This window comes from Mobula hypostoma, chromosome 6, assembly GCF_963921235.1.
Source record: "Mobula hypostoma chromosome 6, sMobHyp1.1, whole genome shotgun sequence".
Taxonomy (NCBI): domain Eukaryota; kingdom Metazoa; phylum Chordata; class Chondrichthyes; order Myliobatiformes; family Myliobatidae; genus Mobula; species Mobula hypostoma.
The window spans coordinates 162,207,959-162,233,544 of NC_086102.1; the positions used below are offsets into that span (position 1 = coordinate 162,207,959).

A 25,586-nucleotide genomic window follows, 5' to 3' on the forward strand; every position below is an offset into this window, starting at 1 on the left:
CTGAACCTCCTTCCTGATGGTAACAATGAAACGAAGGCATATCCTGGGTGTGGGGATCCTTAATGCTGGACACCACCTTCCTAAAGCACCACGCCTAGAAGATGTCTTGGATACTATGGAGGCTGTAACCCTTGATGCGTTTCTGCAACTTATTTCAATCTTGTGCAGTAGACACCTCCCAGAATATTAGACAGTGATGCAGCCAGTCAGAATGCTCTCCACAGTATATTTGTAGAAGTTTTCGAGTGTTTTAGTTGACAAACCAAATCTCCGCAAACTCCTAATGAAATATAGTCTCTGTCTTGCCTTCTTCACAGCTGCATCAATATATTGTCCAGGTTAGGTCCTCAGAGATATTGACACTCAGGAACTTGAGATTGCTCACTCTCTCCACTTCTGGTCTTTCTACGAGTATTAAGTTTTCAGGAACAGGATAAATGGGGATGAATCTGTGGCAAAAGTGTGCCACCTGCAAGCTGGTAACTAAGTCTACCTCAGGTGGAATGAGGTCCACAGGAGAAAAGGAAGCCCACAAGTTCAGTAGCACGGATTTGAAAATGGGTTCCATAAGACCATAAGACAAAGGAGCAGAAGTTAGCCATTCGGCCCATCGAGTCTGCTCCACCATTTTATCATGAGCTGATCCATTCTCCCATTTAGTCCCACTCCCCCGCCTTCTCACCTTAACCTTTGATGCCCTGGCTACTCAGATACCTATCAATCTCTGCCTTAAATACACCCAATGACTTTGCCCCCACTCCTGCCCGTGGCAACAAATTCCAGAGATTCACCACCCTCTTCCATACCTTTTTTGTTACTCCGGAGTAGAGAATATTTCCAAGAAAGAATTGATCTTTTTAATCATGTTTCTTGGTTGTCTATATATAATTCTCTGTGTGTAATTTCATTTACTGGATCAACAGGTGGATTCCAAATGTTTCTGATTTATATTGTATTCCTACAATGTAGGAAAATGGTAGTAATCTGATTTATTTTAAAATAATTGGTCAGACCAAGTGAGTTGTTAGCTTTTTTCTGCAATATATTTCCCTTAAAAAATACTAAAGCAGTTTTATCAAATAGCATGATTTGTAGCTTTCAAAATATTATTGTTTCTTTTGTACATTTTTGATGGCAATTGTAGTATTGAATGGAAACATAATCTAGAAATTCTATTATAGCCCATTACTGTTGAAAGTCCAACAAAAACTATGGCTTTAAAAGTAGCAACTTACGTGGATAGGCTGACTGTTATGCTTAGTGCATCAACTGATGTTAAGTATTTCAGTGACATTAAATATTTTTTTAATTCCAACAGCCTAGAGAAACATTTTAATGAAAACCTGTCCCTCTTAGGAATGTCTTGTAGAGGATTTTACAACTGATTTTAATGCATTTTCTAATTTTGTTTAATTCTATTGCAGGTCCTGTCCTATCATGCAACATGCCTGAAGACTGAGGTGGACAAATTTAAGGTAGGAGGCAACAAAAATAAAACTCAAAATCTTGGTGACATCATCCTGCTTGTTTCATTTTTATCAAATATATTATAAAGTAATGAAGCAGTCTAGAGAATAATTCCAAGCTAAATTGAAAGAGGATCACAAATGTGATGAATGCAATACAAAATTTGTTTGAATATGATATAAAGTGTAGGAACAACTCTTCACACTGGTGACATTTTAAACAATAATGACCATTCCACAAAGGCTTGGATTCCTCTGTGTAAATTATGTATCATCAGAAGCATACTGAAAATCTAGCTGTATCCTTTATAATTTAGAAGAAAATTATGGTCTTGGTTTTAAGTGTTTTGTGACAATTATAGATACAGTATATAAATGCCAAGCCATTGTCTGTGATCATAACATCAAAGTAAAGTTAAAATCAGGAAAATCAAAGGTTGATGACGTGCATATAGAGGATCCCTCACTCAGAATTAATAATTCAGCTTGTCTTTTTCATAGTAAAAGAATTGTGGGATTGTGTTCCTTTCCTAACCATTATAACCAACAGAAAAAACGAGGACAGCAGGCAGCCTCAACATAAAGTTACCTTGCCAACTATGATTTCAGCAAACATCGGTCAACGTTTCCTCGTTGACCGGATATCAATTGTAGAGAATCTGATCTGATCTGAATCAGAGAAGTGCTAACGATAGCTCAATATTGGTAGCTAATTGTAATCTCCCTACTGCTGTACAAGATACAGAGAGTGCTGCTCCTTAATAATATCCAGCTGATTCTTTCTCATTGGATTTCCTTTATTTCTAGTTATCTGTGAAAAGAACGTAAATTGGTTCCATTCATAGATGGACCATGAGTAAACTACCTGTTAATTTCAAAAAGTCAACTTAATAAGCCTTCAAGTGTGAACTAGATTAATAATTCATAATATCAAAATATTTCTTTGCATTTTTGAAGTTTACCTAACAGCTTGATTACAAAGGAGTAATTTGTTAAAAACTAGCTTGTTGCTGTAATCAATTTTGTACTTCCTCTATTGCCAAATGGCCTTAGTCCTGGCAGTATTTAGTGTTTGGTTCAAGATTTCCATCCTGACAATATTGATTACAGCTCTTTACTAGAAAGCTGGAATTTAGGTTAGCAATGAGTGGGTTTCTGGAGAGCAGTTACTTTATCAGCAACTGCACAAGTAAGGTTAATTCTTGGAAGTGAGAAGGTGCAGCCCGAAGCAGTAGATTTCTGAAAACATCTGACCATTCAAGTGTATGGAACAAAGCTTCTGTGCTGACATAATGGATGAGGAATAACTTCAAAGAATTCGTACAGTCTAATGCAAGTTCTCTTGTAACTCGGATTTAGTTCTCAGCTATTGCCAACCACTTGAATATTAACTGTAATTCTACGAAGTCTCATTCTTTTAATAATCACTCAAGGTTTCAAAAAAATTGAATTGTTATTTTACTTTTTCATTTTGTCTTGTTATTCCTCTCAATCCAATTATAATTTCTCTCACTGTATTTTGATTTTTTTACCAGTTGATCACTGAATTCATTATCCTAGTACATTCTATTCTGCCTGATTATTGTAGCTGTTCCTTCTGAGTACATTCGTGTCCGATGTTCTGTAGGGAGTATAGTGTCCTTCTAGAACATGCCAATCAAGAGTCCACAAAAAGTTCATGGGAAGTGCAAGTGTTCAGACACCACCCAGAGCAATGAAATGAAATATTAGCTTTGTGGACTGGTTGCAACACACGCACAATGCTGGAGGAATCTGCAATTCAAGCAGCATCTATGGGGAGGAATGAACAGTTGATGTATTGGGCCGAGATCCTCCCTCAGTTGCTGCCTGACCTGCTGAGTTCCTCCAACATTTTGTGTGTGTTGCACCAGATTTCCAGTATCTGCAGGATCTCTTGTTCCTCCTTTAGTGAACTGTCAAGTGATTTTACAGGCTATTCAACTTCTTTTACTTTGATTCTTGTAAAAACTAAAATCTATTTTGTAATGTAAAATAGGTTTCCATACCCTCCACTCAACCATAACGCCCCCCTAAACCCTTCTCAGACATTTTCTGCAGATTCAGGTACCTGGCACCAACCTCCAACTTCTCCAAATTCCACCCCCTGCCCCCAGCTTGCTGGCCAGTGTATGAAATCACAATTTCTTCTCCTCCTCAGTCCCAAGCCTCAAAGCTCACAATCAGGGGTGAAAACAGTTAAACAGTACGAGTTTGAAATGTCTTCTTCACTTTGGTTGAAGTCCAAATCCAACCAACATAACCGACAAGGCTCTTGAAATTCACGCAAAGAAGTGAAGGTGGTCACAGTGAACAAAGTCGTTTAGCATGCTTGGCCTGCCTGCAGTAACATGTGCTGCTCATCCAATGCCCCAGACACTTGTTGCTTTATGGAAAGTTATTGCTGGAACCGTTTACATTATTCAAAGATTTTCAGTAGGCTGGAGCAGTGTTGTAAGTGAGGGCCCAGTGCAGTTTCACGCATAATGAAACTTTTATGTATATGACCATCAAATAATAGTGTGTATTAGACAGAAGATAATGTGCCTGATACGCTGTTCAGTAAGGCCATGGCTGACCTTTCTTGTATTTACCCCATATCTCGCCAACCCCCTAACGTCTAAAGATCTACCATTGCCTTCCTTGAGCACACTTAAAGACTGAGCCTTTAGAGTCATGTTGAGTGGTGATTTTCAAAGATTCATTGTCATCTGTAAAGCAATATCCTTTCATATCTATCCCAAATTACCAACCCTTATGAGGCAAGCCAAAGGACGCATCATGTCTGCATCTATGCAGTCAGGCTCTGTGGAAATTTGTCTCAATGAGTCATGTCTCATTTTCTCAAACTGAAGTCAGTACAGTCACAGGCTGCTTGATTTCTCCTCATATGACAAAATTATCAGCTCAGGATCAATCTTGATAAACCTTTCATTTACTTCTTAATCACCAACAGATAGTCCTTCCTTAGGTCGAGAGGCTAGCAAGTATTCCAGATGTGGTCTCACTGGAACTATATAATTGAAGCAAGATGTTTCTACTTCTGCACTCAATAAAGGCCTATTTGTCTTCCTAAACACAAAATACTCTGCAGATGCTGGGGTCAAAGCAACATTCACAACACGCTGGAGAAACTCAGCAGGTCGGGCAGCATCCGTGGAGACGATGAGTCGACGTTTCGGGCCAGAACCCTTTGTCAGGACCGAAGAGGGAAGGGGCAGGGGCCCTATAAAGAAGGTGGGGGGAGGGTGGGAAGGAGAAGGCTGGTAGGTTTCAGGTGAAAAACCAGTAAGGGGAAAGATAAAGGGGTGGGGGAGGGGAAGCCGGGAGGTGATAGGCAGGAAAGGTGAAGAAGGAATAGGGGAAAGCACAATGGGTAGTAGAAGGAGGCGGAACCATGAGGGAGGTGATAGGCAGCTGGGGGAGGGGGCAGAGTGAAATAGGGATAGGGGAAGGGAGGGGGAGGGAATTACCGAAGTTGGAGAATTCTATGTTCATACCAAGGGGCTGGAGACTACCTAGACGGTATATGAAGTATATGGGGGACCGCTTCGTCGAGCACCTCCGCTCCGTCCGCCACAACAGACAGGATCTCCCGGTTGCCACCCACTTCAACTCTGCTTCCCATTCCCATTCGGATATGTCCATACATGGCCTCCTCTACTTCCATGATGAGGCTAAACTCAGGTTGAAGGAGCAACACTTCATATACCGTCTAGGTAGTCTCCAGCCCCTTGGTATGAACATAGAATTCTCCAACTTCCGGTAATTCCCTCCCCCTCCCTTCCCCTATCCCTATGTCACTCTGCCCCCTCCCCCAGCTGCCTACCACCTCCCTCTTGGTTCCGCCTCCTTAACTACCCATTGTGCTTTCCCCTATTCCTTCTTCACCTTTCCTGCCTATCACCTCCCTGCTTCCCCTCCCCCACCCCTTTATCTTTCCCCTTACTGGTTTTTCACCTGGAACCTACTGGCCTTCTCCTTCCCACCCTCCCCCCACCTTCTTTATAGGGCCTCTGCCCCTTCCCTCTTCAGTCCTGACAAAGGGTTCAGGCCCGAAACGTTGACTCATCATTTCCACGGATGCTGCCCGACCTGCTGAGTTCCTCCAGCATATTGTGAGTGTTTATTTGCCTTCCTAACTGCTCACTGGATCAATCATAAGAATTTTTACGGATTCGGGCATCCAAGTTCCTCTGAACATTACATCTTCCAGTCTCTTGTTGAGGCCATCCATTGGCTGGGGTTAACCATGGAGGTAGTGTCCTACCTGCGTGCATTCGGTCGATACGCAAACCAGTGCCATATGATTTAGAGAGCAAGCTGTTGCCCACGCAGCTGGCTCCCCTTCTCAATGCAGCTAATGAATCCAAAGGAATGGCTGAAACCAATACAATTTGGCACCTGTGGCGTCGCAGGAGTTGCCAATCAGTGTTGAGAGCAGTGGAGGGCATTCTGACTGGCTACATCACTGTCTGGTATGGGTGGGTGGGGGCTACTGCACAGGACCAAAAGAAGCTGCAGAAGGTTGTAAATTTAGTTGGCTCCATCTTGGGCACTAGCCTACAAAGTACCCAGGACATCTTCAATGAGCCATGTGGCAGAAAGGCCGCGTCCATTATTAAGGACCTCCAGCACCCAGGGCATGTTCTTTTCTCACTGTTACCATCAGCTAGGAGGTACAGAAGCCTGAAGACACACACTCAGTGATTCAGGAACAGCTTCTTCCCCTCTGCCATCTGATTCCTAAATGGACAATGAACCCTTGAACATGGCCTCACTTTTTTAATATATATTATTTCTATTTTTGCATGGCTTTTAATCTATTCAATATACAAACACTGCAATTTATTTACTTATTTTCTATATAATATATTCCATTGAACTGCTGCTAAGTTAACAAATTTCATGACACATGCCGGTGATAATAAGGAGGGAATGTCAATGTGATAATAAACTTAGGAGGTGACAATAAACTTAGTTCTGAACTCAACATAGATCTGCCTTAGGGACACCAGCTCTGGATTTTTCCTCAAGTTTTCTCTTTGAGTGGATATAGCCTCAAGGTAGCGGAGGTTTGAGATCAGAGTTTTCTTTCTCCTAGATGAGCTACCAACCACAGCAGATTCTGCCTGGATCAATCTCTCACAATTTAATACAAATACTCTTCTATATTTTCTTCCCTGAGCACATTGCCTCACACTTTCCGTATCTTATCTCATTTTCTCATTTATTTACCTCTTCAGAGTCTACACCACTACTCGATTTTGTAACATCAACCAGCTCTGCATGATCCCATCATTAAATCAAAGGCTTTCGGGATCAAAAGACTGTGAACAGCTGGAGCCCCAGCAACAATCATTGCAGTACCTTACAGGTTAACCCTCTCAGCCTGAAAGTAACCCACATTACTAATCCCTGTCTTTTATTAACTAATTAATCCATAATTTACTCCCAATACCATGTCTTCTAATTATGTTAAATAACCTCTGTTGAACCCTGTTAAAGACCTTCTGAAAAATCTAAGCACAGCATGGCAGCAGCAGGTCACTACAGCGAAAAAGAGCTTTGACCAGCATCCAGTCGGTGTTAAGGATTGATTAGCAAGAGCAAATTAAAGGAAGGTGGGCCATTGTCTGAGTGGTGATCTTGAGACTTCCACTCTTCGAGGCTTCCGCGAAGAATTGAATTGAATTAACTTTATTTCTTACGTCCTTCACGTGCATAAGGAGTAAAATCCTTTACTTTACATCTCCATCTGAACGTGCAATGTGCAACCGTAGTAATTTATGATAAATAGAACAGTCAATGTAACATAGAAATGCACTCAAATCAGCGTGAGTTAATCAGGCTGATGGCCTGGTGGAAGAAGCTGTCCTGGAGCCTGTTGGTCCTGGCTTTTACGCTGCGGTACCATTTCCCAGATGGTAGCAGCTGGAATAGATTGTGATTGGGGTGACTCAGGTCCCCAATGATCCTTCAGGCCCCTTTTTTCACACCTGTCTTTGTAAATATCCTGGATCATGGGAAGTTCACAACTACAGATGCGCTGGGCTGTCCGCACCACTCTCTGCAGAATCCCGTGATAAAGGGAGGTACAGTTCCCATACCAGGCAGTGATGCAGCCAGTTAGGATGCTCTCAATTGTGCCCCTGTAGAAAGTTCTTAGTATTTGGGGGCCGATACCAAACTTACTCTACCGTCTGGGATGAAAGAGGCGCTGATGTGCCTTTTTCACCACACAGCTGGTGTATACAAACCACGTGAGGTCCTCGGTGATGTGGATGCCGAGGAACTTAAAGCTGTTTACCCTCTCAACCCAGATCCATTGATGTCAATAGGGGTTAGCCCGTCTCCATTCCTCCTGTAACCCACAAGCAGCTCCTTTGTTTTTGCAACATTGAGGGAGAGGTTGTTTTCTTGACACCACTGTGTCAAAGGGATGACTTCTTCCCTGTAGGCCACTTCATTATTGTTTGAGATTAGGACAATCAATTTAGTGTCATTGGCAAATTTAATTAGTAGATTTGAGCTGTGGGTGGTGATACAGTCATGGGTATACAGGGAGTAAAGGAGGGGACTTAGTACACAGCCCTGAGGGGCTCCTGTGTTGAGAATCAGGGGGCAGAGGTGAGGGAGCCCACTCTCACTACCTGCTGGTGATCTGACAAGAAGTCCAGGATCCAGCTTCAGTCAAAGAAAGCAAAGGAAAGAACAGCTATTTTTTTTCCCTTCTCTTCTTTATATCTGCTCAGCTAGGACAGTAGAGCTGCCAGGCAGAATAGTGAAATGCTCCTCTTGTGGGATGTGGAAAGGCAGGGAGATCTCCAGCGTCCCTGACAACCACACCTCCAAGTGCATCCAGCTGCGGCTTCTAACAACTCATGTGAAGGAGTTGGAGCTGGAACTGGATGAACTCTGGATCATTCGGGAGGCTGAAGGGCTGATAGATAGGACATACAGAGAGGTAGTTACACCCAAGGTGCAGAACTCAGGAGACTGGGTGACAGTTAGGAAGGGGAAAAGGGTTAAGGAGCCAGTGCAGAGTACTCCTGTGGCCATCCCCCCTCAACAACAGGTATATCACTTTGGATGATCTAACAGAGGAAAGTCACAGTGGTTGAGTCTGCCTCTGTGACTCAGAAGGGAAGGGGGGTGAGAGGAGAAGAGGCACACTGTGGTGATAGGGGTTTCATTAGGTAGGGGAATAGACAGGAGGTTCTGTAGGTGAGAATGAAATTCCCAGCTGGTATGTTGCCTCCTGGGTGCCAGGGTCTGGTATATCTCAGATCAAGTCCTCAGCATTCTTAAGTGGGATGGTGGACAGCCAGAAGTCTTGGTCCATGTAGGCACCAATGACATGGGTAGGATGAGTGATGAGGTTCTGCATAGGGAATTCAGGGAGTTATGTGCTAAGTTAAAGGGCAGGACCTCCACAGTGATGATCTCAGGATTGCTACCCATGCCACATGCTAGTGAGGCCAGAACTTGGAAGATTATATAGTTTAATACATGGCTAAGGAGTGGGTATAGGAGGGAGGGCTTAAGAGTTTTGGATTATTGAATTTTCTTCCAGGGAAGGTGGGACCTGTACAGACGGGACGGTTTTCACCTGCACTGGAGGGGGACTAATATCCTGGTGGGAAGGTTTATTAATGCTGCACGGTGGGGTGTAAACTAGAGTTGCAGGGGGATGGGAACCAGAGTGCCAGGACAGTTAGTGGAGGGGTTGAGGAGGCAGATGTTGGTAAGACCTCAGATAAAATTAGAAATTGAAAGGCTGAGCATGGTGCAACTAGTGTCCTGAGCTGAATATGCAAGTAGTGTCGTAGGAAAGGCGGATAATAGTGCTGAAGGTGAGGTAGCTGGTTTACAAACAGAGGCAATGTGTAGTGAGGAGAGGCTGTTGACAGGGCAAAATTGCAGTCAACAGGATGTGTTGCAAGGTAAAAGGTGGACAAAATTGAAAAGGGTAAATATAGGACTGAAGGTGTTATATCTGAATGGGCGCAGTATACGGAATAAGGTAGATGAACACCGCATTGTTGCAGATTGGCAGGTATGATGTTGTAGGCATCACCGAATCATGGCTGAAAGAAGATTATAGCTGGGCGCTTAATGTCCAAGGATACACATTGTATTGAAAAGACAGGCAGAAAAGCAGAGGAGGTGGTGTTGCTCTGTTGGTTGAAAAATGAAATCAGATCATTAGAAAGAGACAACATAGGGTTGGAAGGTGTTGAATCATTGTGGATAGAGCTAAGGAACTGTGAGGATAAAAAGACTCTGATGGGAGTTGTATACAGACCCCCAAACAGTAGTAAGGATGTCGCCTGCAAATCACGAGGGGAGATAGAAAATGCATGCCAAACGGGCTATGTTGCAATGGTCATTGGGGACTTTAATATGCAGATAGATTGGGAAAATCCGGTTGGTACTGGATTCCAGGAGGGGGAAATTCTGGAGTGCCTGCAGGATGGTTTTTTAGAGCAGCTCATCGTTGAGCCCACTAGGGTAACAGCTATTCTGGATTGGATGCTGTGTAATAAACCAGAATTGATTAGAGAGCTTACAGTAAAAGACCCCTTAGGAGAAAGTGATCATAATATGATCAAATTCACCCTGAAATTTGAGAAGGAGAAGTTAAAGTCAGAGGTATCAGTATTATAGTGAAGTAAAGAGAATTACAGAGGCATGAGTGAGGAGTTGGCCAGAATTAATTGGAAAAGAACACTGGAAGGGATGACAGCAGAGCAGGGATGGCTGGAATTTCTGGAAGCAATTTGGAAGGCACAAGAATATATATATCCCAAAGAGAAAGAAGTATTCTAAAGAAAAGATGATATGACTATGGCTAACCAGATAAGTCAAAGTCAACAGAAAAGCCAAAGAGAGGGCACATAATTAAGCAAAAATTACTGGGAAATTAAGAGGATTGGGGTACTTTTAAAAACCAACAGAAGGCAACTAAAAATGTCATTAATAAAGTAACGATAGGACACAAAAGTATGCTAACAAATAATACTAAAGAGGATACCAAAAGTTTCTTCAGATACATAAAGTGTAAAAGAGAGGCGAGAGTGGATATCGGACTGCTGGAAAATGATGCTGGAGAGGTAGTAATGGGGGATAACGAAATAGCGGATAAACTGAATAAGTATTTTGCATCAGTCTTCACATATTAGCAGTATGGTGGAAGTTCCAGCTGTCAGGGGTCATGAAGTGTGTGAAGTTGCTATAACTAGAGAGAAAGTTCTCGGAAATCTGAAAGGTCTGAAGGTAAATGAGTCACCTGGACCAGATGGTGTACACCCCAGCAGTCTGAAAGAGGCGGCTGAAGAGATCATGGAGGCATGAGTAATGATTTTTCAAGAATCACAAGATGCTGGAAAGGTTCCAGAAGACTGGAAATTGCAAATATCACTCCAGAAACTATAGGCCAGTTAGACTGACCTCTGTGGTTGGGAAGATATTGGAGTCGATTATTAAGGATGAGGTCTCAGGGTACTTGGAGGCATATGATAAAATAGGCCATAGTCAGCATGGTTTCCTCTGGGAAAATCTTGCCTGACAAATCTGTTGGAATTCTTTGAAGAAATAATGAGCAAGATAGACAAAGGAGAATTGGTTGATGTTGTGTACTTGGATTTTCAGAAGGCCTTTAAAACAAAGTGCCATTCATGAGGCTGCTTAAGACGCATTGAGCCCATGGTATTACAGGAAAGATTCTAGCATGGATAAAGCAGTAGCTGATTGGCAGGAGGCAAAGAGTGGGAGTGTTTTCTTATTGGCTGCTGGTGACTAGTGGTGTCCCACAGGGGCTTGTGTTGGAACTGATTGTTTTTATGTTATATGTCAATGATGGAATTGAAGTCTTTGTTGCAAAATTTGCAGACACTATGAAGATAGGTGGAAGGGCAGGTAGTTCTGAGGAAATAGAGAGGCTATAGAAGGACTAGATAGATTAGGAAAATGGGCAAAGAAATGGCAGATGGAATACAGTGTTGGGAATGTATGGTCATACACTTTGGTAGATAAATAATTAAAAGGTTGACTATTTACTAAATGAAGAGAAAATTCAAAAAGCTGAAGTGCAGAGGGACTTGGGAATCCTTGTGCAGGATTCCTAAGGGTTAATTTGCAGATTGAGTCTAAGGTGAGGAAGGTAAATGTAATGTTAGCGTTCGTTTCAAGAGGTCTAGAATAAAAAACCAAGGATGTAATGTTGAGACTTTATAAAGCACTGATGAGGCCTCACTTGGAGTATTATGAGCAGTTTTAGGCCCTTTATCTTAGAAGCTGAAGCTGGAGAGGGTTCAAAGGAGTTCACAAAAATGAATGGCTTGTCATATGAAGAGTGTTTGATGGTCTCTGGGCCTGTATTCACTACAATTCAGAAGAATGAGGGGTGACCTCATTGAAGCCTGTTGAATGGTGAAAGGCCTTGATAGAGTGGATGTGGAGAGGATGCTTCCTATGATGGGAGAGCCTAAGATCAGAGGACACCGTCTCAGAGTAGAGGGGCGTCCTTTTAGAACGGAGAGGAGAAGGAATTTCTTTCGCTAGAGTGTGGTGAATCTGTGGAATTCTTTGCCACAGCCAGCTGTGGAGGCCAAGTCTTTATGTATATTTAAGGCAGGGATTGATAGTCTTGATTGGTCAGGGCATGAAGGGATATGGGAGCAGGCAGGAGATTGGGGCTGAGAGGAAAACTGGAACAGCCATGATGAAATGGTGGAGCAGACTCACTGGGCCAAGTTGGCCTAATTCTGCTCCTGATCTTATGGCCTTATTGTCTTAAATCCATTGGCACATCCTTGCTGACTCTTCTAGTTACAATCCCAAAAATACAATCTAAATAATGTCCTTTTCATAAACTCATGATCAACCCTGCCCAATCCTTTTACGTGAGTGCCCATTTTCAAACTCAGGTCACTAGATAGTAAATGTGTTTGGGAGAGCTCAAGTGAAAAGCATTTATTGCATCAAGTAAGACAAAAACAATTAAGGAATAGGATTAATAATTATTTAAAAAGGCAGGGACCGGGTAGAAAAAACAGTATCATTCAGGCCAGGCAAAAAGGAATGATTGTCACAAATCGAAGTGTCAATATAAGTTTTTGGGGCCTTAATGTGTAATTGAATCTGCTTCCAAATTCTTATAGTGCTGCCAACCACGAAGCTGTTACTAAAATGTGACTTATTAACTGCAGTGGGGCTATTAAGGAGAGCTGGTAAGGAAGTCTTCTTACAAAGCATTCGCTGTATGAGTAACCATGCTGGGCACGAGTCTGAGGGAGAGGGTGGGCCTTTTTTCTACCATGCAAGAATGGATAGGTGGGCAGCCCAGTAATACATTTTAACATTCGGTAGGGCAAAACCACCTGCTTCCTTGGGCTTTGACAAGTGTTTTTTAGTAATTCTAGTGGCCTTATAATTCCAAATGAAGTGTATAATAATTGAATCCAATTGCTTAAAATAAAGGCATCCGTTAGTCTTGCGAGACCATGGATCTGTGCCTGGAAAGTCTTCACTCTCCAGGGCGCAGGCCTGGGTGAGGTTGTATGGAAGACCAGCAGTTGCCCATGCTGCAAGTTTCCCCTCTCCACGACACCAATGTTGTCCAAGGGAAGGGCAATAGGACCCATACAGCTTGGCACCAGTGTCGTCGCAGAGCAATGTGTGATTAAGTGCCTTGCTCAAGGGTACAACACGTTCCCTCGGCTGGGGCTCGAACTCACGACCTTCAAGCAGCTAGTCCAATACCTTAACCACTTGGCCACGTGCTCACATGCTTAAGATATGACAGAGGAATAAAACATGGAATTGACTGGAAAAGATGAAGAAATCGTGGCAGAACAATCATCTTGATTGTGTTAATCCTCCCCACTAAAGAAATTGGAAGGGTTTTCCAAAAGTCAATATTGCGTTTAACCTGCTCAGCTTTGTTTCACCAATTCACTTGCAAAAGGTCATCTGGGTTTTTTGTAATAGTCACACCAAGATAGGAAATATTATCATAAGTTATTTTAAAGGGAATGGACTGTGAATATGCTGTATTAACCACTGCAGTGACTGGCATTAGTTCACTCTTATCCCAATTAATAGAGAAACCTGAGAAACTACCAAAATTATTAATGAGAGTCAGAAGGGCGGGTATTGATGTTTGTGGGCTGGAGATATATAAAAGGACATCGTCAGCGTATAACGAAAGGTGATGTTCATGTCCATGCATTTCAATGGGAGATATCAAAGGGTCCTGTCTGATGCTAACAGCCAATGGCTCAATGATAACTGCAAACAAAAACGGAGAAAGGAGGCAGCCTTGACGAGTCCCACAATGAATTGCAAAAGGGGAAGAAATATTATGATTAGTGATAATAGAAGCAGATGGATGTGAATAAATTACCTCAATCTATTTAATGAAAGATGGTCCAAATCCAAATTTCTTAAGTGCAGACAACATATATGGCCATTCCACTTGGTCAAACGCACGTTGTGCATCTACTGAAATGACTACAGCCTCTTCTGCATGTTTTGTATATAAAATATTGAAATGACAACACAAATTAAAATACACATGTCTACCTGACATAAAGCCAGTTTGATCTGGATGAATAACAGAACAAATGCATTCTTTTAACCTATTGGCCAGGACTTTCCCAAGAATATTGGTTTCAATGGGCAGCAGCAAAATGGGGCAATATGATGAAACCACCTCGGGATCACGGCCTGGTTTTGGAATCAGAGAAACATTGGCTTTACATAAAGTGGGTGGCAATCTGGAAGCTATCCTAGAGTGATTCAACATTCATAAGAGCAGAGGTGACAATTTTAGACCAAATACTTTGAAGAATTCCATGCTAAAACCATCTGGACCTGTAGTGTAGGTGTAATGTAGGCATCTGTAGTGTAGGTGACCGATATATTAATGGAAACTTTGCCTCATTTGCACAGTTACAAGCAGTTTACAATATCCCTGCATCTAGTTTTTTCAGATATTTAAAAATTCGAGATTATGTTAGGAAATATATACCTAACTTCAAGGTTTTAGACAAACATGAGTCCCTGGAGGCAATAAATAAATTTGATCCTGTTACTCATAGTGCGGTATCCTATTTTTATCAGATCCTACATAGTGGAGCTCGAGTCAATACTGCAGGTTTTAAAACAGGCATGGGTGGGTGAATTGGGTATAGAACTGACAGAGGAGGTCTGGGATGAGTGTTTAAAGAGTATACATGATGGTTCGGTCAACGTCAGACACAGACTTATACAGTTTAAAACAATCCATTATTCCAGAGAAAAGTTGCAGTTTCTACCCTGATGTTTCACCAGTTTGTAATAGATGTAAATCTGTGAACAGTAATTTGTCACATTCATTCTGGTCATGTTGTAAGCCTTATGCATACTGGAAAAGTATTTTTCACTGTTTCTCTGAGGCTTTTGGGAAGTGGTGGGAACCAGACCCGCTCATAGCCATCCTTGGAGCAACGAGCTCCCTATCTTCAGCCAATATGGATGAAAAAATGGCTGTATTATTTGGAATGGTGATTGCTAAGAAGTTAATCCTGCAAATGTGGAAAATGGACTCTGTGCCTATGTACGATCTGTGGCTGAGAGAACTGGCAAATACTTTACATTTGGAGAGACTGAGACTGTGTTATGAGGACAGAAGGAACATCTTTGAAAGGATATGGGGCCCTGAATTGGACTTTCTTACAGGTTGAGGACTGAGGTTTTTTGGTGTGGTGCACCTCTGCTGTGAATGTTTATACAGTCTCTTTATATTTTTCTCTCTTTTGCTGTTCAATATTTAATTTGATTTTGTAATGGTTGTGGTTTTTGTGAATGTGCTTTTTTTTAGTTTTTTTGTTTGTAATAAATTTTTAAAAAGATTAAATTTTAAAAAAGGCAGGGACTGACTGGGGGTGTCAGCATGGTTTTATACAGGGGAAATCTTGTCTCACACACCTGACTGAATTTTTGAGAAGTTAACTGAGAAAATAGATGAAGAAGTTGATAAAGACAGAGAGGTAGACATTGTCTAAAACAGGGGTTCCAAACCTGGGGACAGTGGACCCCTTACTTAATGGTATTGGTCCATGGCATATATAGGTTTGGAACCCAGACCTTCAGACGCTAAAGGGACTTTAGCAAGGCTTTTCACGAGTCCCACGTGGTCAGGTGGTGCAGAAGGTTAAAGACAATGCGATCAAACGTGTGTTGGCAAACTGGACCCAAAATTAGTTTGTGATATGAGGCAGTGGGCTGTAGTGCAGGGTTATTTTTGTGACTGGAAGTCTGCTATCAGTGGTGTAATACAGGGATCAATGCTGGGACCTTGATTGTTTGCCATATAAACCCAAGTGGCCTGATCAGGTTAAAAGGCCAGTGGAGTAAGCAGTAAGACAGACAACAATATGACCTAAGTATAAAGGTTAGGTTATCACCTCAGCAGTCTGAACAGGATAAATGGTTTTATGTTATTATCAAATATCATGAAAGGCAAAGATTGAGAGCAACTCAGAGATCAAAAAGGCAAACCCTAATTCAAATTCTAAAATGCCGATACACTGAGGACAGGTAAATGAATATTTGGGAATCATTACTAACAACATTCCAATTGGGAATAGCAAGATGCCACTTCTATAACCATCAGAGAATTGAAAGCCAATTAAATAAATCAAGTTTAACATTTTAATTATTAATTAAATAGTTAAAAGCTAGTGGTATAGATGACAAGAAAGCTCTAGTGAGTAGATCAAAAGCGATGGTGGGAAGATATCTGTTTGCACCACACACAAATTGCTGCTGGAACGCAGCAGGCCAGGCAGCATCTGTAGGAAGAAGCACAGCCGAGACCCTTCGTCAGGACTAACTGAAACATAGAAACATAGAAACATAGAAAATAGGTGCAGGAGTAGGCCATTCGGCCCTTCGAGCCTGCACCGCCATTTATTATGATCATGGCTGATCATCCAACTCAGAACCCCGCCCCAGCCTTCCCCCCATCCCCCCTGATCCCCATAGCCACAAGGGCCATATCTAACTCCCTCTTACGTATAGCCAATGAACAAAGAAGAGATAGCAAGAGATTTGAAAGTGGGAGGGGGAGGGGGAGATCCAAAATGATAGGAGAAGACAGGAGGGGGAGGGATGGAGCCAAGAGCTGGAAAGTTGATTGGTAAAAAGGGATATGAGAGGATCATGGGATAGGAGGCCTAGGGAGAAAGAAAGGGGGAAAGGGTCGCCAGAGGAAGATGGAGAGCAAGCAAGGAGTTATTCTGAGAGGGACAGAGAGAGAGAAAAAAAGAGACAGAGAGGAAAGAAAAGGAAAAAATAAAAAATAACAAACAAACAAACAAACAAACAAACAAATAAATAAATAAATAAATAAGGGATGGGGTGAGAACGGGAGGAGGGGCATTAATGGAAGTTAGAGAAGTCAATGTTCATGCCATCAGGTTGGAGGATCTCCCAGTGGCCACACATTTTAATTCCACATCCCATTCCCATTCTGACATGTCTTTCCACGGCCTCCTCTACCGTCAAGATGAAGCCACACTCAGGTTGGAAGAACAACACCTTATATTCCATCTGGGTAGCCTGCCCTCCATCTTCCTCTGCCGCTTCTCTCCCCCTTTCTTTCTCCCTAGGCCTCCCGTCCCATGATCCTCTCCTTTCTCTAGCCTCATATCCCTTTTGCCAAACAACTTTCCAGCTCTTAGCTCTATCCCTCCCCCTCCTGTCTTCTCCTATAATTTTGGATCTCCCCCTCCCCCTCGTACTTTTAAATCTCTTACTAGCTCTTCTTTCAGTTAGTCCTGACGAAGGGTCTCGGCCTGAAACATCGACTGTGCTTCTCTCTATAGATGCTGCCTGGCCTGCTGCGTTCCACCAGCATTTTGTGTGTGTTGCTTGAATTTCCAGCATCTGCAGAATTCCTCATAGCTGTTTGCACTCCTATTTCTCCAGGCTGCTTGTAAACCAAGGCCTGGGGGCAGAGCTGATGATGAGGCAGCTGAGGTTTTGGAGCTGCATGTCCTACTGAAGTGGCCTCATGCTCAGTCCTCAGACTGAAACTGGTCAAAGCTGCAGGGTGGGTTGATGTTGACAGTGTTGATTCCAATCAGTAGACCAGCAGGAACAGAGGCAGGTAACTGAATGTGTGGTTTCACTCACAGTCGAACCAAAACAAAGACTTGATATATAGCGAGTTTCCACAATGCTTTGAAATTCCAGCTGCCCCTCCTCCTCCCAAACCAAACGCAACTCTATACTGCCAAGAAAAACAGCTCTAATGTCATGAAAGATGAGGAGCAGCTGTACAAATTGCTGCTATATCCATGTGAGGCATTTGTTAAAGGCAAAAAGAGATTTTAATGAAATGCTGTCAACTTAGTGTTCAAAGACAATCCGTGAGGCATAAGTAAACAAAACAAAATGATGAAAGATTTACCAACAGAAAGAAAAATATGCACCATATAAATCACACTTCTAGAATGCAGGATTTTTGAAGATTTTGACAGATTGGCTGACAGCCAAGTAGAGGGTTTTCTTAAAACATTAGACCAGTATTATCATCTGACAGAAATGCAGGAACAAAGCATTTTTACTTTTAGATGTTGCATCACAAAATATGTGATTCATATATTGACCAGAGATAACAGTACAAAAATCGTGCACCTTCCCTTGCCTCTGCATTATTATTTTGCATCTACTGACTACACATCACAAATCGAATGCCAATTGTTTCATCTCTTTTCAGTAGCTCTTAAAGTTTCCTTTGACTCTGAATCCTGTCAGCTGGAAGCTCATGCATAACCAAACCATTCAACTTGCAACACGAGAGTCTGCAATGTCTGATCCAGAAAAAAGCCCAGTGCTTGTACCCGTTAAACACTACAACATCCACTTATGCACTAAAACTAGAGGAGTATTGATTTCTGATGAATTTTCGGCCAGCCAAGTGTTGAGATTGTACATCTGCAATTAGGTTTCCTCCAGTAAGAGTGACTGCTGACTTCCACAATCATTATGGATGGAGGAGGAGTAGATGGGGAACAAAATCCTCTCAAGTATGTATACAGTACCATGTTGGATGCTGTTGTGGGGATCAGCTTCCGAGGATAAAACAGCAGCAACAGTCCAGTTTGCGTCACTTTACAGGGCAGCGCTGCACAGAAAGAACTGTGAGAGTGATAGTGATAGGGAATTCTATTATAAGGGAGACAAAGGCGTATCTGTGGCTACAAAGTGTGTTAGTTTCCCCCCCCCCCCCCCCCCCCCACCGGTGCCAGGGTCAAGGACATCTTGGAGCAGCTGGAGGCTATGCTGAAGGAGGCTGAACACACACTGGTGATATCTCCTCGTATGGTGCCGAAACCTCTGCGAATGGATTGCCAAGATCGGAGAACGACCCAACCCCAACCAGAGAATGCAGTGTAACCATGGTTATCAAGTTAAAGTTAGCGTCAGATCAAAGGAAAAGGTTTAGAACATTTCCAAAACAAGCTGCACGCCTGAGGATTGGGAAACTTGCAGAGGTAGCAAAAGGTGGCAAAATATTGAAAAGAAAAGGTAAGATGTCAGTAGTCCACTCAAGAACATAAAAATAGACGGTAAAATCTTCCATAGAAATGTAAAAAGGAAAAGCTATCATGAGTCCCATACACACTGAAGCAAGAAGAATTATATTGGGGAATAAAGCCACTATAGGGAAATTAAGCATGTATTTTGTGTCTGTCTGTATGGAAACTCACACAGAAATCTCAGAAATCAAGTATAACACATTAAGGGAGAAAAAGAAGCTGAAAAATCATTAGCATTAGAGAAGCTAATGAGACTGAAAGTCAGTTAAGTTCTTAGCACTTCCTCTCAAGGTTATGAAACAGGTGGCTGTAATGAGAGCAAATTATCTTCCAAAATTTCATAGATTCTACTGTGCTTCCCGCAGACTAGAAGGTAACAAGCGTCATCTCATTATTTAAGAAAAAAGGCATCTAGTTAGGTCGACTTTAATACCAGGCAAAATTCTAGATACCCTAGCAGTGATTTTGAGAAAACTTTCCATAAAGTGCCAACAATTGGTTGATAAATGAGATCATGGCACATGCAAAGGGGGGTTAAATACTGGCAGAGTGTGGCCTGTTCAATGGACTGGACACAGTGAGTATCTAGTCATTTTCAGATGGGAAGGCTCTGATTTGAAGGGTGCTGCTGGGAAACCCAGCTAGTCAGAATGGTTTGAATGAACAGACAAATTATACCATTGTGGCGACCCACTTTCTGGCACCCACGAACCGGCTCACGAAACAGCGCGCGCAGGCAGAGCGCCGGCAGCAAAAAGGGCGCCAGGCCATCTTCACCAGCAGGGGGAAAATCCCGCGCGCAGAAAGGGTCTGGGAATATGCATTCCCCACAGTAGTCCCGCCCAGGGAGGGCGGGAACGGGAAGGCTTTAAAGCGGGCCGCGAAGCTTGAATAAATCTTTTTCATCGCAACTCTAACTCACCGACTCCGTGTGGTTATTCTAGCGCTGTGTGTAGCACATCGCCACAATTGGTGACCCCGACGGCCCAAACGATATTTGGACCAGAGATGACCGACGCTGCATCTGTTCACGCAGTTTCGTTAAAACTGCCAAGCTTCTGGACACTGCGACCCCATTTATGGTTCGAACAAACAGAAGCACAATTCCACATTCGGCAGATAACCTCGGAGTCCACTCGCTACTACTACTTGCTGAGCTCCCTCAACCAGGGGACTGCTGCACAAGTTGAGGAGTTTATACAGTCGCCCCCGGAGGACGGCAAATACACAGCATTCAAAGCCCTGCTCATAAGGACTTTCCGACTCTCACGGCGCGAACGAGCACGCCGCTTAATGCACCTGGATGGTTTGGGAGACAGGCCGCCGTCAGCATTAATGAACGAGATGCTGGCCCTGGCTGAAGGACACAAACCCTGCCTCATGTTTGAGCAGGCGTTCCTAGAGCAACTGCCCAAGGACATATGCCTGCTGCTGTCCGACGCAGATTTCAGCAACCCCTGGGAGGTGGCGGCCCGAGCAGATGTGCTGTGGAATGCCAGGAAAGAGAGAGGGGCACCCGTCGCACAGATCACCAAGCCGCGTGCCCAACGACAGACCAGACCAGGCCCGGCAGCAGAGCCTACAAAACCCGGCGACAGGAGCGAGGAGCCCAACGAACAATGGTGTTTCTACCACCAGCGGTGGGGCACAGAGGCCCGCCGCTGCAGACCGCCCTGCAAATTCCCGGGAAACGCCAGGGCCAGCCGCCGCTGATGGCTACGGCGGCTGGCCATCAGGACAGCCTCCTGTACGTCTGGGACAAGCAGTCGGGACGCCGCTTTTTGGTCGACACCGGAGCGGAGATCAGTGTCTTACCTCCAACGAGTTACGACACTCGCAACAGAGAACCGGGACCCACCCTGAGGGCCGCTAATGGCAGCACAATACGAACCTACGGCACCCGCAAGATGCAGCTACAGTTCAGCTCCAGCCGGTTCACGTGGGACTTCACACTGGCCGCCGTGGCCCAACCACTGCTGGGGGCAGATTTTCTACGAGCCCACAGCCTGCTGGTCGACTTGCAAGGGAAGCGATTAGTCCACGCCAAGACTTTTCAAACGTTCTCCCTGGGTGAAGCACAGTTGCCAGCCCCACACCTGGACTCCATCACGCTGTCCGACGATGAATTCACCAGGGTCCTGGCGGATTTCCCATCAGTACTGACACCGCAGTTCACGGCAGCCATGCCCAGACACGGAGTACAGCACCACATCCCGACCCAGGGACTACCCCTCCATGCCCGTGCTCGAAGGCTTCCCCCGGACAAGCTCCGACTGGCGAAGGAGGAGTTCAAGAAGATGGAGGAATTAGGGATCATACGACGGTCCGACAGCCCATGGGCCTCCCCCCTTCACATGGTGCCCAAGGCAACGGGGGGCTGGAGACCATGCGGTGACTACCGCAAACTGAATGAGGCTACAACGCCAGACCGCTACCCTGTGCCGCACATTCAAGACTTCGCAGCAAACCTACACGGCGCAAGGATCTTTTCCAAGGTAGACCTCGTCCGGGGATACCATCAAATCCCTGTACATCCGGACGACATCCCCAAAACAGCATTTATCACCCCGTTCGGACTTTTCGGATTCCTCCGAATGCCGTTTGGTCTAAAGAATGCCGCACAGACTTTCCAGCGGCTAATGGACGCGACCTGGACTTTGCATTCATCTATTTGGACGACATCATCATAGCCAGCAGTAGTTGGCAGGAGCATCTGTCCCACCTCCGCCAGCTCTACTCCCGCTTGAGTGAATTCGGCCTTACAATCAATCCAGCCAAATGCCAGTTCGGACTCGACACCATCGACTTCCTGGGCCACAGGATTACTAAAGACGGGGCAACCCCGCTGCCCGCCAAGGTAGACGCGGTCCGCCACTTCCCCCGACCCAACACAATCAAAGGCTTGCAGGAATTCGTGGGTATGGTGAATTTCTACCACCGTTTCCTCCCCTCAGCAGCCCGAACCATGCGACCCCTGTTCACTCTAATGTCGGGTAAGGGCAGGACATTACCTGGAATGAAGAGGCCGCAGCCGCTTTCGTTAAAACCAAAGAAGCCTTGGCAAACACCGCGATGCTAGTGCACCCCAGAACGGACGTTCCTACTGCCCTCACGGTGGATGCATCCAACACAGCAGTCGGTGGAGTGCTGGAACAACTCATCGAGGGTCGCTGGCAACCCCTGGCGTTCTTCAGCAAACACCTACGACCACCCGAACTCAAATACAGTGCTTTCGACCGGGAGCTATTGGCACTATACCTGGCAATCCGGCATTTCAGGTACTTCTTAGAAGGTAGGCCCTTCACCGCGTTCACAGACCACAAACCGCTTACCTTTGCGTTCATTAAGGTGTCCGACCCCTGGTCGTCCCGCCAGCAGCGACATCTGTCCTACATCTCCGAGTACACGACGGACATCCGGCATGTCTCTGGAAAGAACAATGTCGTGGCAGAAGCATTTTCCAGACCTACCATACAGGCCCTGTCCCAGGGGGTGGACTATGCAGCACTGGCAGAGGCACAGCAGGCAGACTCTGAGATCCCCAGTTACAGGACTGCAGTCTCCGGTTTGCAGCTCCAAGACCTCCCCGTAGGCCCAGGTGAGAGGACCCTACTGTGTGACGTAGCTACCGGCCAACCCCGTCCCGTTGTCCCAGCAGCCTGGCGCCGGCAGGTGTTCGAATCCATTCACAACTTAGCGCACCCCTCCATCAGGACAACTGTCCGGCTGGTCTCCAACAGGTTCGTGTGGCATGGACTTCGTAAACAGGTCAGTGAATGGGCCAAAACGTGTATGCAGTGCCAAACGGCCAAGGTGCAGCGGCACACCAAGGCTCCGACACAGCGGTTCGAACCCACCCGCCGGAGGTTCGACCACATCCATGTGGATATCGTGGGGCCCCTGCCAGTGTCACGAGGAGCGCGGTACCTCCTAACTATGATAGACTGCTTCACCAGATGGCCAGAGGCAGTCCCGCTCAGCGACACCACCTCCGAATCCTGCGCCCGAGCACCGATCGCAACCTGGGTAGCACGCTTCGGGGTACCGGCCCACATTACCTCCGACAGGGGCGCCCAGTTCACCTCCAGCCTGTGGTCGGCATGGCCAGACTTTTAGGAACACAGCTACACCACACAACTGCCTACCACCCACAGTGGAACGGACTAGTGGAGCGCTTCCACCGTCACCTGAAATCGGCTCTCATGGCCCGCCTGGAGGGGCCTAACTGGGTGGACTGGGTCCTGCTCGGAATCCGCACGGCACCCAAAGAGGATCTACACACCTCGTCGGCAGAGTTGGTGTACGGCGCGCCCCTGGTCGTCCCAGGAGAGTTCATACCAGCCCCAAGGGGGCAAGAGGAAGAACCCACAGCAGTCCTGGACAGACTACGGGAGAGGCTCGGTAACCTGGCCCCCATACCCACTTCACAGCACGGACAGAGCCCGACCTGCGTACCCAAAGACCTGCAGAACTGTAAGTTTCTTTTTGTACGACGGGGCGGACACCGGGCACCGCTACAGCGGCCCTACGAGGGGCCGTTTAAGGTGATCAGGAACAACGGGTCCATGTTCGTGCTGGACATTGGGGGGAGAGAGGAGGTTTTCACGGTGGACCGACTCAAACCGGCCCATGTGGACTTGGCGCAACCGGTCCAGGCTCAGGCACCGCGGCGCAGGGGCAGACCTCCCAAACAGAGGCCGATCCAGACTGTGGACATTGGGGGAGGTATCGCCAGTTCTGGGGGGGGGTTATGTGGCGACCCACTTTCTGGCACCCACGAACCGGCTCACGAAACAGCGCGCGCAGGCAGAGGGCCGGCAGCAAAAAGGGCGCCAGGCCATCTTCACCAGCAGGGGGAAAATCCCGCGCGCAGAAAGGGTCTGGGAATATGCATTCCCCACAGTAGTCCCGCCCAGGGAGGGCGGGAACGGGAAGGCTTTAAAGCGGGCCGTGAAGTTTGAATAAATCTTTCTCATCGCAACTCTAACTCACCGACTCCGTGTGGTTATTCTAGCACTGTGTGTAGTACATTGCTACACCATATTAGTTTACTGGTGATATCAAGCTGGGTGGTAGTTTAGGCTGTGAAGAGGATGTAGTGAGGCTAGCAAAGAGAACTGGAGACATTACGACAAACAGAATATAATGTGGAAAAATGTGAAGTCATTCACTTGTGAAAGGAGAAATAGAAAGCCATGGATTTTTTTTAAAATGGTGGGAGATTGAAAGGTGTTGATGTTCAGAGGTACTTGAATGTTTTTGCATTGAAAGTTAACATAAAGGCAAAGCAAATGATTTGTGAGGTCTGTTGGTAGAACAAGAATTCAGGTGTCTTACTGCAATCACCTACAGCCCTGGTGAGTCATGCATAGCTCCGGTCCCTCTGCCCAAGGAAGGCCACATGAATCAGAGGGAGAGCAACGGCAATTCACCAGAGTGATTCCTGGTACAATGGGCTTGCTGTTTATCAGGAAAGATTGGGTAAAATGCACCTTATCTGGTTTCCTCACTCAACTTACAGGTTGGTAGGTTAACTGAACACTGTGTGTTACCCTTCACTGTGAGGTAATGGCAAAAGGAAGATGGGGAAAGCTGTAGGGACAACTGAGAGAGAATAAAGCTGGGGTTCAGGAAAGTAAGGAGGGGGGAATGGGACTGATGGAGTTGTTCCTTTGGGAGCTGGCCTTCCGTTTTGTTATGAGTCTGTTGAAAATGAGTATTTGCTGTGTGTTGAACTGAGCAGGAAGTACAGTGTATTTATAATTACAAGATGCTGAACTCCGATCTTCTATTGTAATTTTCCTGTGACCTGGATACCACAGGTGGTGGTAAATTGCTGTTGACTGAATGATGAAGGTTCACCCAGAATCCAATTGGCACTGGGACAAAGATTAGTTTTGGAACACTCCCTTTGATTAAGTGGTATAAAATTAGGGATTCAGAATTAGCAACTATCAATATGAAGGCATTTCTTATGATACATTGGAAATAATGCAGCAGCTTATATGAGCCACATAATACCAAATATAATGCTATAAACATTAATGATCTGCATATTATTCTTAAAATAAAGTAGTGATCCTAACTGACCAAAGACAGGGAATGTTTTCTAGGATTAAATGTCAGGAATTGTGAAAAATTGAGTTTAAATGTATTTGGCTAAGGTGTATGTAAACTTCTGACTTCAGCTGTATAATGCGAAACATAGATACTAGTTTTAAGTTCTTTTGATGTATTTCACAAACTGATGTACTTCATTAGTTTCTAGCGTAGTGTGCATCTTCAGTTAAATTATTTCATTTCTCCAATTAATAAAAGCAAGATCATAAGTTTGACACAAAATCTATTTTGTCTTGTTCACAAATCCTTATAGTGAAGAATAAACTGAATGTTGTGTTTTTGACAGATAAAAGCCAAGCTGAATGTCAGTGTCAACAATGAAAGGATCAACTCAGAGCTAGAATCAAGGCCCATAATTGGTAGCCAATACAAGGGCACCTTGTAGATG

At 44.8% G+C, this 25,586-nt stretch overlaps 1 protein-coding gene across 1 annotated transcript in view; it reads left to right on the top strand.

The window, feature by feature from the left end:
• Positions 1-25,586, top strand: part of pde11a (phosphodiesterase 11a) — a 261,414-nt gene that overhangs the window by 136,519 nt on the left and 99,309 nt on the right. The window contains exon 10 of the mRNA XM_063050094.1: positions 1,425-1,475. Within this exon, the coding sequence (XP_062906164.1) occupies positions 1,425-1,475 (51 nt within the window). The remainder of the gene's footprint in view (positions 1-1,424; positions 1,476-25,586) is intronic.